This window comes from Erythrolamprus reginae, chromosome 2 (genome assembly GCF_031021105.1).
Source record: "Erythrolamprus reginae isolate rEryReg1 chromosome 2, rEryReg1.hap1, whole genome shotgun sequence".
NCBI classification, from domain to species: domain Eukaryota; kingdom Metazoa; phylum Chordata; class Lepidosauria; order Squamata; family Dipsadidae; genus Erythrolamprus; species Erythrolamprus reginae.
Window position 1 is genome coordinate 160,222,041 of NC_091951.1, and position 20,276 is coordinate 160,242,316.

A 20,276-nucleotide genomic window follows, 5' to 3' on the forward strand; every position below is an offset into this window, starting at 1 on the left:
TCCAGTATTTAACCCATTCCTCCCCTTAATATCTTCTTCCAACCACTTGTTCCGTACGTTTTTGGACCCTTCTGAATTTAGGATCGACCCAGCGAACGTCTGATTCTTCCTCGCTAGATTCTGGACTCATAGCAAAATCCTGTGGCTGGCCTCCCACCTGTTCTACTACCTGTAACCCCGGCCCCACCACTAATTCATAAACACTATCTGTATCAGAGTCCTCAAGTTCTTCGTCATCCTCCAACTGACCATGAGTATGTACAACAACCGGAAGTTGAGAAACAGGCCATTTCAGGCCTCCAGAGGACCTCCGGGGGGAAAGGGAGGCGATTTTCGCCCTGCCCAGGCATTGAATTATGGGTATGGGCACTTGCGCATGTACACACTTTCAGCACCCAAGAAAAAAAAGGTTCGCCATCACTGGCCTAAGGCGTAGCTACAACAACTGATCATTGGTCTGAAGTTTTTTTTAAAAATTCTTGGGATGTTATGAAGCTTTAGACTTAAGTCTACTTCATACCTAGCAGTCAGTGGCTGCTGTCTTCACAGGCATAAGACTCATTCTCAGGACAGCCTAATCAACCCACTTTACAGAGCATCCTAAACATTACTTCCTGTTCTTTTTCCAGGCATTTGAACAAAATAGCAATAGCATTTAGATTTATATACCGCTTCACAGTGCTTTCCAGCCTTCTCTAAGCGGTTTACAGAGAATAAGCATATTGCCCCCAACAATCTGGGTCCTCGTTTTACCGACCTTGGAAGGATGGAAGGCTGAGTCAACCTTGAGCCTGCTGAGATTCGATCTGCCAAACTGCTGGCAGCCAGTGATGAGCAGAAGTAGCTTGCAGTACTGCACTCTACCACTGCGCCACCGAGGCTCTTATCAAGTTCCTCACCCCAGCCAAATTGATTCCATGCAAGAGCAAATACTGATAATTGTTTTCTTAATCAAATTTTTAAATAATAAAATCAGATGGAAACACCACCAAAGTATCTCTCTACGGAGAGGGGTGGCATACAAATCTAATATAATAATAATAATAATAATAACAACAACAACAACAATCTCCAAACCTAAAAAGTGGGGAAACTCCACTAGTTCCTTTTGCATGAAATACAAAGAGTAAGGGGAGGGCAGTGTGAGCACAAAATTTATCATAGGATAAACTATGGAGAAAAGTCTAAAATCTATTTTCGTGCAAGTTTATGCCATTTTACCTGCTGCTCAAAAAGAAGCGTATTCAACGCCTGCCGGCATGGCAGAATCATCATCGGAAATCCAACTGCAACAGACATCATGAACCCCAAACGTATCATCTCCGTCACTACATTGGAAGGGAAGTTTATAAGTACATTGCCTGCAATGGTTTCAGTGTAACTCACATAGCCAAAGAACCCAACCTGTTGAAGCAAAAAACAGAAATTAGTTTTGGAAGATATAGATACATTTGTTTTTGGGGAACAAGAACAAATTTAGGCAGCCCTTGGGCCTGTTCCCTAGTCCAAGAGAGCTATCTTCTTCTCTAATAGTTTAATTAATTTTATCCTTCTTATTCCTCCCTTACCTCTGAATGGAATGCCTATCACCCATTCAAATCTGTCTCTTAACAAAACCGCATCATCTATAGTGGGTTTCTCTGTACATTTCCAAATTCCACCCATCCTCGAATACAGCTCCTCTGTCTGGAACCCACACCGCATTTCGGACATCAACACCCTCGAAAATGTCCAATGATACTTCACCAGAAGAGCCCTTCACTCCACCACTCAAAACAGAATACCCTACGAAACTAGACTAACAATCCTCAAGGTTGACTCAGCCTTCCATCCTTCCGAGGTGGGTAAAATGAGGACCTGGATTGTGGGGGCAATAGCCTAGCTCTATTAAAAAAGTGCTATTGCTAACATGTTGTAAGCCGCCCTGAGTCTAAGGAGAAGGGCGGCATAAAAATAGAATAAATAAATAAATAAATCCTGAGTCTAGAAAGCCTAGAACTACGATGCCTTAAACATGATCTAAGTATTGCCCACAAGATCATATGCTGCAACATCCTGCCTGTCAACGACTACTTCAGCTTCAACCGCAATAACACAAGAGCACGCAACAGGTTCAAACTTAATATCAACCGCTCAAAACTTGACTGTAAAAAATATGACTTTAGCAATCGAGTTGTCGAAGCGTGGAACTCATTACCGGACTCCGTGGTGTCAACCCCCAACCACCAACATTTTCCCCTTAGACTATCCACGATTGACCTCACCAAGTTACTTAGAGGTCAGTAAGGGGCGAGCATAAGTGCACTAGTGTGCCTTCCATCCCCTGTCCAATTGTCTCTCCTATATTTTATATATCTTTTCTCCCATTCATATATCTTTTCCTCTATTCTTCATTGACGTATTCTATTCTCATATCTTTTCTTCTATCCTTTCCCTGATATTTACTACATTCATTCATTCATTCATTCATTCATTCATTTATTGGATTTGTATGCCGCCCCTCTCCGTAGACTCGGGGCAGCTACATGCTTTTATTCTCTTTAACTTTCAATTTGTACTGGACAAAATAAATAAATAAATAAATATTTTACAGATGAAGTGGGCAATATTGAAAGGAACAGATGTATGTATGTATGTAAATCATGTAGCAGGTTTATGAGTAAAACATCAAGTTTCAATATGATACGAAGATAAAGGTGCTGTTAATTTATTCTGAGCGCTTGGCTATGATGATGTCCAGCAATGCTTTCCCAAATGCCATACACATAAATAAAAACTTCACATTAACTTTCATTTCATTTTATTCCATCATCTTAAAAGCATTTTTATGACATCATCACACATTATCGGGATGGAAATAGAGAAAACAAAGAATTTGTCAATCTAGTTCTATTACAGAAGGCAAGATAGCAACTGGAACTCCAAAATTCGCCCTTTAAAAAAAGGTAGGTATGGTAATATACCCAGCAACATGAACTGTTGGAATAAGCTATATATTTAACTGAGTTTCATAATGCAATGTGGACAGTAATTTTTTTTCTGTTTTTCTGGTTATTTTCTTATCAGAAAATAATGTCATTCATTTCACAATGTAGCACTGGGAGAGTTACAAGCAAAGCTTATTGTTCCTCCCCTGCCCCCAAGAATGAATAGCTCAATGGTACTGAGACATTGCTACAACTGCGAAATGTAATAACTGCCAAGCATTGCCCGGAAAGGCACAAACTTAGAATGCAGCTCCTATAATCCCTTCAAATGTCATTACTGAATGTATCAAGAGTGGAACTTATTAAACTTTAGATGGAATAATCACATAAATTGGTTTAAGACTTTTAATATTCACTCGAGTTACCCACTTTTGGGGGTTAAACTTTTGGCACATTACTGAAAAAAAAATCAAACAGTGCACATCTTGATGTAAAGGTTAAGGGGCTGGCCTAGAAACCAGGAGACTGTGAGTTCTAGTACTGTCTTAGGCGTGAAAACCAGCTAGTAATTTTGAACCAATCACTACTTTGTATCTAACTCACCTCTGAGGGTTGTTAGCAGTGGACAAAATTGGAGCAAAGGAATATTAATTATGTTTGTTGCCTTGAATTATCTCAGGACTCTTTTGGCATTATATTGGCTGCAGGTGTTGCAGACTGCCACAAGAGGGAGCTAGAGTTTATAGATTATTTCTCTGAGTCACCCTCTCTGTTTCTCTTTGTCTGCCTACTGGTTATTAATGGCTACTCACTGTTAGATTAGCTCTGCAATCTCTCTGTATTGTAGTTATGTATATTAGCTAAAATGATATTTTTGTTTGCTGATTATGACAAAAAAGGCTATGTACAGTACTTGGAATTATTTAGATTATTACTCTGACTTATTATGTGTATGACTTTAGACTGCTTATCTGAAGATGTCAAAGTAAACTTTAATTCAAGTTGGTATATCTGTGTGCGGCTGAGTAGTTATTCATAACTAATCTCAATCTAAACGTTTCTGTGTTTGCACAACCTTGGTAAACAAGGATTACTCTGCTCATACATTAACAAGTTACAAAGGAAGGAAGGAAGGGCTTTCCTTTTGGGCTCTATCAGAGACAAGTATTTCAATTAAGGTCAAGATATAGATGCTGTTGCTGAAGCAGACCCTGTTGTGATCCCTTCCGGTATTTTTATTTTATACAGACAGTTCTGGCAGCATTTGTTAATCCATCTTATCAAAATAATTGCTTAGTTAAGATGTAGGGAAATTTAAACACCATATATGCACACTAATCACACCTACCATGTTCCATCCCTGCTTAATGGAATTTATGGTTTGCAAATCCTGAATTGGACGAATAGTTTATAATTTACTCACAGTTAATTCCTTATGGACTCCCCACCACCACACAATGATTTTTTTTAATGGTTTTTTAAAAAAAAAAACCAATGTAGAGTAGGGGACACGGCAGGAAAGATTTTTTAAAAATGAATAAATAAAAATTCTCACCATAACATAAAAGGCAGTGACCACCTTTAGCGAGGCGGCAAAAATGGAGCTCATGATTTTAACTGATGGCTCATCCAGGCTATCGTAAGTTGGAAAGACCTGGCTGCAAGACACAGTCAAACATTGGTTAGAACGTGTGGTCAGGAAGAGAAACATTCAAATCAGCATTCAATTGTCACCATCAAGGTAATCCCAGCATCTCCCCACAAGATTCCTTTATATTGCCAAGGCCAAGAGATTTTAAATAGTCCCAAGTTTTAAGGGTTTCACAAACACGCCCCTTCTTCTCCTCTGTGCCACTGCCACGTGTACAATGTAAATATTTCACATAGACATAGAAACATAGAAGATTGACGGCAGAAAAAGACCTCCTGGTCCATCTAGTCTGCCCTTATACTATTTCCTGTATTTTATCTTACAATGGATATATGTTTATCCCAGGCATGTTTAAATTCAGTTACTGTAGATTTACCAACCACGTCTGCTGGAAGTTTGTTCCAAGGATCTACTACTCTTTCAGTAAAATAATATTTTCTCATGTTGCCTTTGATCTTTTCCCCAACTAACTTCAGATTGTGTCCCCTTGTTCTTGTGTTCACTTTCCTATTAAAAACACTTCCCTCCTGAACCTTATTTAACCCTTTAACATATTTAAATGTTTCGATCATGTCCCCCCTTTTCCTTCTGTCCTCCAGACTATACAGATTGAGTTCATTAAGTCTTTCCTGATACGTTTTATGCTTAAGACCTTCCACCATTCTTGTAGCCCGTCTTTGGACCCGTTCAATTTTGTCAATATCTTTTTGTAGGTGAAAAAAAGAAAGAAAGAAGGAACGAAGGGGGGGGGAGTGACGTCGCAACTAGAATGACCACTTCTTTGAGTCAAAGAACAGTGGCAAAGCTCCAGACAGCACTCTGGAGATTATTGCTCTTGAAGCATCCTAGGTTGATAATTAAAGCAATACGGTGTTTACAGAATAAGAAGCAGGGAAGGAGCGAAAGCATCGGATTGTCAAAGAGGAAAGTTAAACAACCAAAACAAAACACTGTGCCTGTCATATTTCAGCGCTAATGCTTGAGCCCAAGCTCCCAGAAAACTGAAGGAGCCAATTACACGGGGGTTTGGGCGCTTATATAAGCTTGTTCCCAACATCAGGTATATAATTTACTACAGCAGCTGGAGGTTGCATAGATATAATTCGGAGGCTGGCAAGGTTTGAATGGTCGGGAGCAGCAAAAAACCAAAACAAAACCAAGAAAATATATATCCAGTAATGTCTAACTATCATCCCATCATAAGGGGTGTGGCTAAAATTGTTTTGGCCATTTTTGGCCTTGTGGGAAGGTTAAGGATAGCAATGGGAGGGAAAGTTTCCCAGAAGCAAACTACTCCCAGAGCATCTCCACCCCCCAAATAAATAAGCTTGTGTTTTTTTAAAGATCATTTTAGATGTGGGAGTGGACATGGGAGCCTATGAAACTACGACCCACCCTTAAAAACTAACCCAGATCAGAATCATGAACTGGTGGGGTGGGGGATATAATTTAAAATCCAACTGATAGACCTCTCTTTCTAAGCATTCTTCTATAAAGGCAGTATGAACCTCAAGCCAGTTTGGGTTAGACACCAGGTTAGAAAGTGGGAGACCATGAGTTCAAGCCCCACCTTAGCCACAAAAGGCAAAGCTGGGTTGGTCACTCTCTTTCAGCCTAGTTTATCTCACAGGTTTGTTGTTAAGGAGAAAATCCCCCCCCCCGGAGATTAGAACTGCCCCCACCCTTCATGTCTTTCGTAAACTACTTAAGACTCACTTATACCGCCAGGCATGGGGGAGTTGAAACACCTTTCCCCCAAGCTTTTTTATACTTTGTTTTATGTTTGGTATGAATGTGCTGTTTGGTTTTTTAAATAATGATAGGGTTTTATATGTTTTTAATATTAGATTTGTTCCACTGCTATATTGTTTTTATTGCTGTTGTGAGCCGCCCCGAGTCTTCGGAGAGGGGCAGCATACAAATCTAATAAATAAATAAAATAAAATAGGTGGAGGGAGGTATGTTTGGATATGGGCTTCAATAGCAACGGCAAGAGACTTATATACTGCTTCACAGTGCTTTACAGCCCTCTCTGAGCAGTTACAGAGTCATCATATTGCCCCCTCCCCCCAACAATTTGGGTCCAAGATGCCACCTTAAATTATTTATAAATATAAGGGGGGATGTCGATAAATAAAATCAATCCAGCTAGGTTGCTCTTAACAATCCTACTAGGGCTTCAGGAAAAATAAGGACAAAACCTTGTATCTTTCTGCCACAAGTCACATAGCCTGTACCCAGGCAGTTTTGCACGTGGGGAAGGTGTTAATGAAACAAATCCCTTTTTAAACCTATGAACCAAATCAGATACTTTGCATTTTAAAAATAATATTAATTGCAAGCATTGTCCTTTGACAATGCCCTGACTCTCTGGAACCAGCTCCCCCCAGAGATTAGAACTGCCCCTACCCTCCTTGCCTTTCATAAACTCCTCAAAACCCACCTTTGTTGTCAGGCATCTCCCCCGGACCTATTCAATTCAATTTATGTATGGTATGCTTGTATGTATGTTTGCTTAAATAATGGGTTTTTTTAATATTTTAAATTGTAAATTATTAGATTTGTTATGAACTGTTTTATTGTGTTGTGAGCCGCTCCGAGTCTACGGAAAGGGGCGGCATACAAATCTAATAAATAAATGAATGAATGAATGAATGAATGAATGAATGAATGAAGATAAGATTGATTTTTAAGGCCAGCGGGTTGTTTTTTTTAAAAAGAAAATATAACCTTTATTAAAGATAAATAATGGAGGGTATACATAAAGCAAAAGGTTAGTTGGGGGAAAGATCAAAAGCAACATGAGAAAATATTATTTTACTGAAAGAGTAGTAGATCCTTGGAACAAACTTCCAGCAGACGTGGTAGATAAATCCACAGTAACTGAATTTAAACATGCCTGGGATAAACATATATCCATCCTAAGATAAAATACAGAAAATAGTATAAGGGCAGACTAGATGGACCATGGGGTCTTTTTCTGCCGTCAGACTTCTATGTTTCTATGTGAATATTGGTACAAATGTATATGAATTTTGAGTATACAGTTATAAATCAAAATACACACGTACATAAAGAAAGAAAATAAGGAAGAAAATAAAGCTGTCTTTCCCATCCTATATTTTCTTGATTAAAACCATCCACCATTATGATGGATGCAGAACTGATTTTTAATAAGGAAAACCGTTTCAGAGACTAGAGAACTGGGAGAATGAGCCCCTCTTCTTTAGCTCTTTAGTGCCTACCTCACTTCCTTTCTTGTTTTTAAAGTAAAACATGAATGTTCGTGAATCTCCTTGATCCTACTCGTTCGTTCATTCTGAGGGTGGACTTCTGACTGCCTAATCCCAAAGAACAAACCATACAATTATTCTTGCCGCCATATTCTCCTTGTGAACTTCCCCATGGCATTTGCCTGGATACTGCTGGGAGACGGGGCAGCTGGATTAGAAGAAGAGCTTTTGGTCTGATCTAACAAGGAAACTCTTGGGTTTTTAAAAAGATGGCAGTTCAAAGAGACAGAAGATCAGAAGTCCCTCACCACCCTTGCTTTGTATAAACAAGCCCCAAGACATTTTGGCTTTCCAGACACAGAAGTAAAAGAGACTCTCAAACCCATCAGATGTGCAAGTCAAACCTTCTCTGCCAATCAAGACTCCAAGATGCATAACAAGCAGTGCTGCTTGCTGTGCACAGATTTTATTTTTAAGCTGAAATGTCCACCCGGAAGGCCAGGTCAAGATCAAGGTATCTGGGAACAGAAACCTTTGTCTGATAAACATTTCCTTATGCTACAAGAGATTCTTCGCCACACTTGTAATCACAGAACGCTGCCCTCAGGGTGACTATTTAGTCCAAATGCCTTTACATGTATCTCTCTATTTCCAAGATGAGCACAAGGAGAAAAACAGCACAAGCAAGCAGCTTCCAAGCCTGAAATAGTTCTTAGTGGAGGGGGGGAGTGTTTTGTGTGTGTGTGCGCGCGTGTGTGTGTGTGTGAAAGGGGGGGTAGGGAGAGAAAGAGACCACGTTTCCATTTCATTAAACATAAACATCCATTGCCTGTGGAAAGGTAAAATTGCAGGGGGGGGGGGTTAGATTTTTCTGGGCAGGAGAGAACACTGCTCAGAGAAAAGTCCTAATTTGTCAAAATGCAGAAGTCTCGGGACAAAAACAGTCAGAATATTTCATGAGGGTTAGGTAGCATCTTGCTTCACCCGATACAGGCTTACTCCTCCAGCATTACAATTTAATTGTAAAGGGGAATGTTGTCCCTTGTAATTCCCTGAGAGAAGTCCATGTATTTATGTACTACAATATTGCCCACCAGCCAATGACACTGAGTGTGCTACTGTGCTATGAGAGATGTCAGGAATTGATTTTTTTTGCATATCTTAATAAAAACTGCTATTCCCCCCTTCCCTGAATGATGCATATGGCAAAAAATTTTCATACCAAATGTTGTTCTTTCCATTTTTTAAACGTCTATATCAAATCTACTATGCTATCGCTCTATATCTCTATTTACCTCTCTTTTCTCTTTCTCTATTCACTGCATGTAAGTAAAAGAACATACAGTAATAACTTGTCTTACGAACTTAATTGGTTCCAGAAGTAGGTTCGTAAGGCGAAAAGTTCGTAAGACGAAACATTGTTTGCCATAGGAAACAATGTAAAAGCGATTAATGTGTGCAAGGGGGGGGGAATTGCAAAATGGCGCTCTGCTGGGCGCCACTGCCCGGCTGTCACCTTTTAAAACAGCCGGGGGGGTTCTCGGTGTTCTCCTGAACGTGAACTTTTCGGGTTCGGGAGGCCGCCGAGAAGCGCCACCGCCCGGCTGCCACCTTCTGAAACAGCTGGGGGGCTTCTCAGCTTTCTCCCGAACGCCAAACCCGGAAGTTCGGGTTTGGGTTCTGGAGGCTGCCGAGAAGCGCCCGGCTGTTTCAGAAGGTTACAGCCGGGTGGCGGCACCCAGCGGAGCGCCGTTTTTGCGATCAACGGTGGCGTTTTCGGCCGATCTGGAGGCCGGAAAGGAGGTGGGGAATCCCAATAGGGAATTCCATGGGCGGAGCTTTGACGTCACAAAGACGTCTTTCCTGGAGGCCACGCTGCGTGATGCAGCGGCGAATTATGTTTGCTGATCCCAGTAAAGCGGCCTTTTGCAATTGACAGATGGAGATTTTGTCAATTCCGATGGTTTTCAAATGTCCGCTGAGATCCTTTGGCACTGCGCCCAGCGTGCCAAGTACCACTGGGACCACTTTCACTGGCTTATGCCAGAGTTGTTGCAGCTCGATTTTTAGATCTTCGTATTTCACTAATTTCTCTAGCTGCTTCTCCTCAATTCTGCTGTCCCCTGGGATTGCGGTGTCGATGATCCATACTTTCTTTTTCTCCACAATCAGGATGTCTGGTGTGTTATGCTTCAGAATTCGGTCAGTCTGAAGTCAGAAGTCCCACAATAGTATTGCTTGCTCATTTTCGACCACTTTTTCGGGCTTATGATCCCACCAGTTCTTTGCCACTGGTAAATGGTAGTTCCGGCACAAGTTCCAGTGGATCATCTGTGCCACAGCATCATGTCTATGCTTGTAGTCAGTCTGTGCGATCTTTTTGCAGCAGCTGAGTATGTCATCTGTTTCTTTACAGAGTCTGCACTTTGGATCGTCTGTTGATTTTTCAATTCTGGCTTTGACAGCATTTGTTCTAATGGCCTGTTCTTGTGCCGCCAGTATTAGTCCTTCTGTCTCCTTTTTGAGTGTTCCACTTGTAAGCCATGACCAGGTCTTTTCTTTATCCACTTTGCCTTCAATCTTCTCCAAGAACTGTCCATGCAATGCTTTGTTCCGCCAACTGTCCATACAACATTGAGTTACAGTTTTTCTATACTGGTCCTTAGTTTGCTTCACCTTGAGAAGCTTCCTATTGTTGACCTCCATCAACACTGACAATTTTCTCTCCTTCACATAGTCAGCTAATGCATGCTTCTCTTCTTCCACTGTCTGTTTCACTTGTAAAAGTCCTCTGCCGCCTATTTTCCTTGGTAAATACAGCCTGTCAATGTCACTGCGGGGGTGTAGCGCAGAATGGATCGTCATTAATTTTCTGGTTTTCCTGTCCAAGTTGTCCAGCTCTGCTTTAGTCCAGTTCACTATGCCAGCTGTGTATCTAATGACAGGTATGGCCCAAGTATTTATAGCCTTGATAGCGTTGCCACCATTCAGTTTGCTCTTCAAAATTTTTCTGGTCCTCTGGATGTACTCTTTGCTGATCACAGTTTTCACATGACCATGCTTGATATTATCCAGTTGTAAGATGCCCAAATATCTATAGGCTTCTGACTGGTGGCACTTGATGGTTTGACCATTTGGCATTTCAATGCCCTCACTTTCAGTGATTTCCCCCCTTTTCAGTGCCACTGTGGCCGCCCCGAGTCTTCGGAGAGGGGTGGCATACAAATCCAAATAATAATAATAAATAATAAATTTATCCAGGCCAAACTCCATGCTGATATCATTGCTGAAGATTCGCAAGGTGTTGGTTAGTGACTGTATCTCAGTTTCTGATTTTCTGTACAACCTCAGGTGTGAAATTTTTGGTGAATTCCTAGCAGTTTGGTAGCCTAGGCTTGTTTTCTGTAGGATGAGTGACAGCGGGATTATAGCGCTGATGAATAGCAATGGGGACAAAGAGTCCCCCTGGAAGATGCCCCTTCTGATGTTGATCAGTCCATAGCTTTCATTCCAAACAAAAAGCTCAGTCTTCCAATATTTCATCGCCTTTTCTATGAATTTCCTGATGTTTTCATTGACTCCAATGACTTCCAGGCATTTTATGATCCAGCTGTGTGGCAATGAGTCAAAGGCTTTCTTGTAGTCAATCCAGGTCATGTATAGGTTTGTTTTCCTGTTTTTACAGTTCTCCAAAATCATTTTATCAATTAGGAACTGGTCTTTCGTACCTCTGCTTTGTCTTTTATTGCCCTTTTGCTCCACTGGCATGATGTCATTTTCTTCTAGGTAGTCCTGAATTCTGTCAGCTATGATACCTGTCAGCAGTTTGAGCATGGTCGGCAAACATGTTATTGGCCTGTGGTTTCCTGATATGGCTCCTTTCACTGCGTCTTTCTGTATTAAATATGTTCTGCCAGTTGTAAGCCATTCACTGATATTTCCTGTCTGCAGCATTTTGTTGAACAATTCGGCCATTTTTGCATACAGGCTGGTCAGGTATTTCAGCCAAAAACCATGCACCTGATCAGTGCCAGGGGATGTCCAGTTCTTTACCCTCTTCACTCTTTCTGCAATCATTTCAGGGGTTATCTCCAGCTGCTGCATATTGCTCCCTGAGAATTCCTTCTCAAACTCCTTTATCCACCCAGCAGTGCTGTTGTTGTTGTTGTTATTATTATTATTGTTGTAGTAGTTGTTTTATTGTTGTTGTTGTTGTTGTTGTTGTTATTATTATTATTATTATTATTATTATTATTATTATTAATTGAAATGCACTTCTACTACAGTTTTAAAGATTCTTGATTAAAAGAGAAACTGGGCCAAACAGCCACAAATGTGGGTCCAGTTCCATGTAAAAGTGAGGCAGAGCAATAAATGGAGTCTTTACTCCCAGTTCTTCGAAGTGTCACTCGTACTGAACTAGCAGCGATGCCCGAACTACTACGAATGGTGTCTGTCATTGCAACTGGTTCACATCTATACCGCTGACTGAAATAGCGGATCCAAAGCTTACACCGGCATAGCTCGTATTACAAAAGAGTTAACGGCAGGGACACTATCCCGAGGTCGTACAGGAAGGCTGCAGCAGAGCTAATGTTATATTTCTAGGCTTCCTGGCTTCCAGCCTCATGTGCAGTCTGTTAAACCATATGCTGCACACATGAGGGGCGGGGAGGGGCCCTCGCAGAGGCATTTCTCTTTGAATTTGGCAATGACAACAAACCGTACTGCCAGAGACAGCCAACTCTACAAGCAAAGCATACTTGTGCATTCAGAAGCCATAGTAAGTGGCCAATCAATAATGCATGTTACTTCTTTGCTTCTACCTAACATTCCTTAAAGTTTAGGGGGGAGGGGGGGGGGAAATAGACTGAAAGGTCAGTTATTACAAGCCCGGCAACCCCAGGATCCATCCGTATGTGACGTCACACAGGCCAAGAAACGTGTGTTGTTCTTGCCCTTGGGAAAATTGATAGGACTTAACTTTCAGTTTGGCTTGCCACACCAGCGGTGTAGTAATCTATATTTAGAGAGAGATGTGAATATACTAGTCTGGAACATATAATTTTGCTGTGTTTCCAACTCCCACCAAATGAAGGTTGGTTGCTGAATGGCCACCACAAGAAAAAGGACAAATTTGGATTTTATAAACCCCCGCTGTGGTAACTAGGTAGCTATAAAAGAATGAATCAACCCTTCTGTCACCAATTATAGCGGAGACACTTAAAACTGAGTGAAGCACATTAAATCCGAGAAGCATAATTGGGGGAGTGGGCAGAGGGGGAGAAGGAGAGCCCAGCTGTATCAAAGCTAATGCGAACGGTCCACACACACACGTCTATGGTTTCACTGGGCCACTTTTCAGTCCAGCCACAAATGAAAGGGTGGCAGAGGTATTGCTACTAGAATGGAAATGGGAATTATCTATGGATGAAAGCTTGCATCTGCCACAAGAGCGGGTATGACAACGAAGGGCAGGCATGTGTTTCACCAAAGAAAATAAAAATCTTTTAAGTTCTTCATCCAAAATAAACTATTCCAGCATGCAGCGTGGGTTTCCATTATTTCTTTTTTATTGACAGACTCTGAGGAATTCGGGGGTGGGGCGAAGAATGGCGGAATCAGAAAATGGAAGAAGGGGACGGTGAGAAAAGAACAGGAGAAAGCACAAGGTGCAAAGATATTATTTCTAATGTTTGGGGTTCTGAATGGGAAGATGACAGCAAGAAATTAAAAAAAAAAAAAACTACCCCTCTAGTCTGAAACAGGGAAGCTTTAAAAATTGTGTGCTTGTGCATGGGGCGTGTGTATGTGTTAAATGAAAAGTGAAAGACTTGAATCCAGTTCTGGAATAGGCTTTGCATTGTGCAAGACACAGAAAGAAAGCCTGGAGTCAATCCCTGTAAATGGTAAATGGGATTTTATAATCCAGAACAGGGGTGGGCAATTAATTTTGCCATAGGGCCGCATGAGAAATTAGGATGGTTTTAGAGAGCCGGACTAATATAATTAACTTAGTTCTACCCAATATTGTATATTATTGGGTAGAACTGAGTTAATTATAATTATAGATTACAATTATATACCGGTATTATATTATATATTACATATTACATATTATATATTAATTTATTATATACTATATACTATGTATTATATATTATATATTATACATTATACATTATATATTATACATTATATATATATTATATATTTATTATATACTATATACTATATATTATATATTATATCTTGAACACCCAGTTCTTATCTAGAAAAGTTGGACCGACCTCCACGGGCCGGTCACAGACAGCGGGCAGGCCGCATCCGGCCCTTGGGCCGCATCTTGCCCAGGTCAAACTGACTTAAAGTTACCTTTTCCTTAAATATTCTCTGGAAAATATTATGTTGTTTAACGAAGATGTTCACAAAAATCATTTTGAGCCAATATTGGAAGCCCACTATGGTAGTAACTATCTCTGCTTAAGTTCTTCGTACATCTCAAGAACAGGGCTCAATCCTGTCCCAAGTAACAGACATTAAAGCCACTGGAAAATTACAGCAGAGATGTATTTGCCTCCTATGAACAAGAAGCTTTTTAAGTGCAATGAGTCCAGAGTGAAATATAACTCCCTCTCCCAGCTAGGTAACAAAAGGGTCACAACCCAGTCAGATGCGATACCTCAGTGGGCTGTAAAATATTTTGATTAAAATCAAGACAAGGGGACCAGATGGTATCTATCCCATACAGGCCATCCTGACCCTTTGCCCTTAACAAAACTCATTCCACCCCACAATCTCCAAGCAGCCAGGGCTGTTGATACTTACGACTGACAGGCAAATGACATGCCAAAGATAGGAATGCAGCGAAAAATGCCCTCCCAGCGTGTATAACTGACCCGCTGCAGCCACTGCCCGTCAAAGAGGCCATGTTTGAAAGCAGAGAGCACGATCTGAAGCCAAGGAAAAGAGAAGAGAGGTTACACTCTAGACAACAGAGACACCGTACCAACCCAGTAACTGACAACCCAGGTTGCCTCAGCCATGTCAGAACTAGGAAACAGCAAAGGGGCAGCAGACGCTCACAGGCAGAGAGATTCCACCCAGCCACATTTTCCTGGCTCTGCCTCCCCAGTGCATGAGATGAATGGGAAGCCTGGGGTTTCTGGGTCCTGAGCAAATTACAGCAACCTGCATCACAAGGAAGGGGTGGTGCAAGAATGGCTTGCCCTCCAACTGGATGTTTGATACAAATATGCAAATCCCTTCATTGGCATTCAATCCCTTCCACTTCTACCAGTGAGTCCTTTCAACATCTTTATACACTTCCATCTCCTAACCAACCACCCTTTTTCAGGGGCTTTTCTGTATTCTGGCTTTTCGTAATAACGAGCTCTCCCAACTTTAGCAGCCAACAGCCTCTGAAATACACTATGTCAGCGATGGCGAACCTTTTTTGGTTTGCATACTCTCCCTGCACGCAAGGGCACACCCATTTTTTCACTCTCCCCAGGCTTTAGAGCCTTTCTAGGAGCCTGGGGAGAGCGAAAACGGCCTTCGCCAACCCCCTGGAGGTCCTCCAGAGGCTGGAAATGTCCCATTTGCCAATTTTCAGTTGAACTGGATGTTTTGCTCTCCCTAGGCTTCAGAACCTTTCTAGGAGCCTGGGAAGAGCGAAAACAGCCTTCCTAGTTGTTGTGGTTAGCTCTGGCCCAGCTCCTGCCCCAAGGACTGTGGATGTGGGGGAGACATCAACATGCCGCAGGCCTGTTTTTCTCCCGGTAGAATCTGCTGATGAAGGCTCCTCTGACCAAGAAGACATGAGTGACAGGGAGGAGGAGAGTGTGGCAGACAGCTCAGAAGGAGATCAATTATCTAGCTCCTCCTTGGATTCAGAACAAGAGTTAATGATACAGCCACGCATGCGGAGAGCGATGCATAGGCAGCAACAACTGAGAGATTAAAATGAGAAAATGAGGCCCCCTGTGGTTGGGTGGGGCTGTGGTAATTAGTGAGGCTGCTATAAATAGCAGCCTGTGGGTTTGGCCATTGTGGAGGATTATCTGATCATTGTGTTTCGTGCCTGCCTTGCTGACTTCGACCTTTTGTGTGCTGATTTTTCCCCGCTTTGAAACTAAACCAGAGCAAAGTGTGTTTCACGTTGTGAAAGAAGAAGGACTGTGAATTGCTTCACAGCTGCAAGCTAAGTATCTCAGAACTGATAAGGGAGTTGTACCAATTACCAGTTTGTTTGGAGATGAGTGTTCTTTGCTATACAAAAAGAGTGCTTAGTTTATTTGAATTTTCAGTATAAAGAACATTGTTTTGAATTTTCAAACGTGTTTGTGTGTCTGAAATTTGTATCTGTGAATTTTCGGGAGGAGTCTACCAGAGAGCTCGACAGAACACTAGTGGGCCCAGAAGGCCCAAAAATTAGCTGGCCAGTGTGTACATGTGTGACAGACCAGAGCTCTTGTGCCTACTAATATGGCTCTGTGTGCCACTTGTGACATGCGTACCATAGGTTCACCATCACTGTACTATGTGTTCTAAGCCACCAGCACCAGTTTTTGCATTGAAGGAAGTGTACTGCACATTGCTCTTCTTCTAGACACCTGTCGCTTCCACCTTTCTTTTAAATCTGCTACTTCCGGCAAGGCTATTATAATATATGACCTAATTTGAACTGCTAACTCTAAATGCAACTGTTGTATAGAAGAAAAATGTTTTTTTCTATGTTGGTCTCTCCCTCCCTCCTTTCCTTATCTTACTTTCTTCCCTGGCCTCCCATCCCCATCTTACAATAAGCTGCCTAGTGGGAGGAACCAACATTCTTTGTGGGGGTGTGGGAGGAAATTATATAACTCTTTAATGGCCTGTTTCCCCCAAAATACTACCTCCTCTGATAATAAGCCCAATCGGGCTTTTGAGTGAATGCCAATAAGGCCAAGTGTTTGTTTCAGGGTTCAAAAAAGTATAAGCCTGGGTCTTATTTTCGGGAAAAACACAGTACCCAACTGAGAAAAAATACAGTGTTTGTACAGGGAAAAATGTGCTTTGTTATGAGCTTTGTTTACCAGGCACATTTTTTTTAATTTGACCTACTATTGAGATAATCTGAGATCGTTACTTGGTGGGTGATGGTGGTAATGCAAATGACAATGTGTGTGTCATGGCACAAACAATGTGACTAACATACCTGCATAATATGTCACCCTCTAGTACAGAACTGTGTCAGCTGGCTGCCAATATCATGATACCTGGGTCATTATTTTGATGTCACTGTAGTTTGTTAAGGATGCTTCTGCTTCTAAACTGGAGTTGAAGAAAACATGGCTCTATATCTTATTCCAGCTTGGCTGATGTACCAGCTAGCTGCACAAGTATTTACAACAGGGAACCATGAAGTTGGCTATTATGTGGTTCAGAGAACACCTGCCAAAAGGCCTCTGCCTATCAGCAAGTATGGGGAAGAGGGAGACCCAAAACTGGCATTCCCTGGGCAAACTTTTCTAAAAAAGCCCGAGTTCTAACTGATTGAAAAAAATTGGTGCCATGTGTCATTTCATATAAACAAACACAACTTTGGTACAATTTTAGTCTACTGTATGCAGGCATGTCAAACTTCATTTTATTGAAGGCTGCATCAGGATTGTGTTTGATCTGGGGGGGGGGGCGCGAGTAGGTGTGGTCAGCATGGGTGCGGCCATCTTGATATGACTCACGTCAGGGGGACTTGTGGTGGCCGAAGTGCTCTGCCAGAAAAAAGGAGCTCCCAAGCTCCATTTTTGGCTGCGACAGTCTCCTGCAACACCCTCTTGTCAGCGAAAACAGAGCATCTCTCTCGAGTTCCATTTTCACTGGCAGAGGCACCGCAGGTCAGTCCTTTCTTGTTTCCAGAGTGGTCCCCTGGGCCAGATCTAAGCACCCCGTGGACTGAATCCAGCCCCCAGGCCTTGAGTTTGACACCCCTGGCTGTATGTGTTTAATCTAGTGCTGAAGCTCAGCTGTCACTTTTTGTCCACCACTTAGGAGTCTTTTAAGCCTTTTAAAGTCTTAAGTCTTTAAGTCTGAGGCCATTTTAAAATGTTCATAAATAAATAAATGGCATCCCAAGATGAAAATGGCCGGAGAGATAAGATAAAGCAAGGAATACCTCGGAACAACATTAGAGGTTAAAAGAAACTGAGCAGAGGAATTTGTTAGCCGCCTCTCTGGCAAATCCTCAACGAGAAAGCTTTGAAGGAAGCATTTGATTAAACACTGTGGAACAGAAAGTGAAGGCGGCATTAAGGAGTTCCTCTGACAATCTGTGTGGCCTGAGTTGCTATTGTATACACTACTATAAAAATGCTGACTTGCTGGAAGATGAAGACACGGCAGGATCACCCTGGAAGAATGTACAACTTTAAGCAGCATATGGGAGACACATTCCTGGGCCTGTGGTTTGCATAGAAGAGCAAACAGCATCCCCATTACTGGTAGTGGTCTTCCCTCACTAGGTAGTGCCAATAATTGGGAACGTTTTTCAGGCTGAACCCTAAAAGTATGTGTTGTTGCCAACAGGCAGAACAGGCCCTCCTGTTAAAGGCCCTCGGAGAGCCCACCCATGTGGAAAAAGTCTGGGTAACCTGGAATTTAAATACGCATTGTGGTTCCCCTCAGAGGAATTAACCGCCCGACTGAAGAAAACAAAAGCTTCCCCTCATTAATACTGACCACAAACATAAACACCGTGTAGAAAATGAGAGCCATGGCGCTGAAGGACTGTATGGAAGCCATCATGTTCCTCTGGAGACTCAGCGGGAGGACGATGCACAGGGAGATGAAAAAAAGCATAAGGATCCGGAATAAGCCGCTCACCTGAAAAGAGGAACGTGAGGACCTTTTACCTCAGCCTACTTCAATCAGATTAGATTAGATTAGATTAGATTAATTGGATTTATATGCCGCCCCTCTCCGGAAACTCGGGGCGGCTCACAACAATAATAAAAACAGTACATAGTAACAAATCCAATTCCCACCAATCTAATTACAATTTTAAATTTAAAAATTCATAAAACAATCCCAATATATATAAAAAACACATGCCGTTCACATGTGGGGCACTTTGAGTACCACACGTCCAGCAAGGGAGAGTTAACACAGGAAGAAAGCGTATTCAAAATTAACATTCTAAGCCCATTCACTCTGCTGTAGTCCGGGGTTAAGACTCACTCTGAAAACAAATAAAAGAGGGGAGGGTGGGGGGTGGTGGAAAAAACCCCCTGGAACGTCAAGAAAACTGCTTCTCACACAGTGTCTGTGATGAGACCACACAGACACTGGGTGCCACTGTTGCTCTATGAAGCACTTATCGAAACCATTTTACGGCAAAGGCTCGCTGCCTGCTTTAAATGGTAATCCAAACAGAACGTTATTTGAATATCTTTTATGTACTTCCAACAAATAAAACGAAAACTAACTTTCCTGCAAAAAAAAAAAAGGAAACTAAGGGAGTCTTGGAAATTCTGACCCAGAAAATTAACCAGCAGCTTTTTATATTTATTATAGCAGGAAGCTTGGAAATGCCTCAAAATATTTAATACCTAATTTGGCTTTGCTTATGATGCTGCTTTTTTCTTTTTTTTTTTAGCTGCTTAGGTCCTTAATCAGAGCTTAACTACATCAGGCCGAAGCAGATAAAAACCATGCCTGAATGCTACTGAATGTCCATTGTAGCTTTCCTGGCTTGTCTCTGCTCTACGGGGACTTCTTTGGTTCCTATTTATCCATTGGGAATTAAACTGCTCCTGCATGGGGAAAAAGGCAAACAAGCAGATACGCTATCAAGGCTGCACTTTCTTAACCTCGCTTGCCATCGTGCTCTATATTCCGACTTGGCAGTTTTGAGATTAACAAATCAGCCAATAGATCCTAAGGTATAAAACCCTATTCATTCACCCAATTCCGTCCCCAGAGTATTTGATACTATAAACTTTAGCATCTCAAACTGGAAATTCCCTGGTGACTGCTTCAGCCTACAGTAATAGGTCCAGGTGTGCCTTGCCTAGTCTCACACCTACGTCAAGTTAAAAACATGATTATTCTTTGGACAGGTGTGGGATGCTTCCACAATTTTGAAGGATTGGTAGGTGAGAGCAACAGCTATATAAACTAAAAGCAGAGACAATCTTGCTGATAAATTATGAGAAATGTACAACAGAGTTAAGCAAATTTCTGTTTTAAAGAAGTTTCTTTGTTTTTATTAAAGCACTATAATACTGAAATTTGAAATCAGTTTTAAATACCATGTCTGAATAATCTCATTTCTGCTATGAAGAAAAAAAGCATTCTGAATTTCTGGAGATTCTTAATTCGCCAGCATAATTTAATGTGCAAGAGTTAGTCAAATCAATACTGTCATTGTTGAACATTTGAAGTAATTGCTAACATACTGTAAGTTAGTATGATTTACACGCATGA

At 41.6% G+C, this 20,276-nt stretch overlaps 1 protein-coding gene across 3 annotated transcripts in view; it reads right to left on the minus strand.

Annotated features, from left to right (window-relative positions):
* The window catches only part of SLC38A10 (solute carrier family 38 member 10), a 127,415-nt gene that overhangs the window by 82,454 nt on the left and 24,685 nt on the right, over positions 1-20,276 (minus strand). For all 3 annotated transcript variants that reach the window (XM_070740192.1, XM_070740193.1, XM_070740194.1), the window contains exons 5-8: positions 18,531-18,674; positions 14,640-14,764; positions 4,483-4,585; positions 1,222-1,404 (exon numbers count right to left, since the gene is read on the minus strand). In XM_070740192.1, the coding sequence (XP_070596293.1) occupies positions 1,222-1,404; positions 4,483-4,585; positions 14,640-14,764; positions 18,531-18,674 (555 nt within the window). The remainder of the gene's footprint in view (positions 1-1,221; positions 1,405-4,482; positions 4,586-14,639; positions 14,765-18,530; positions 18,675-20,276) is intronic.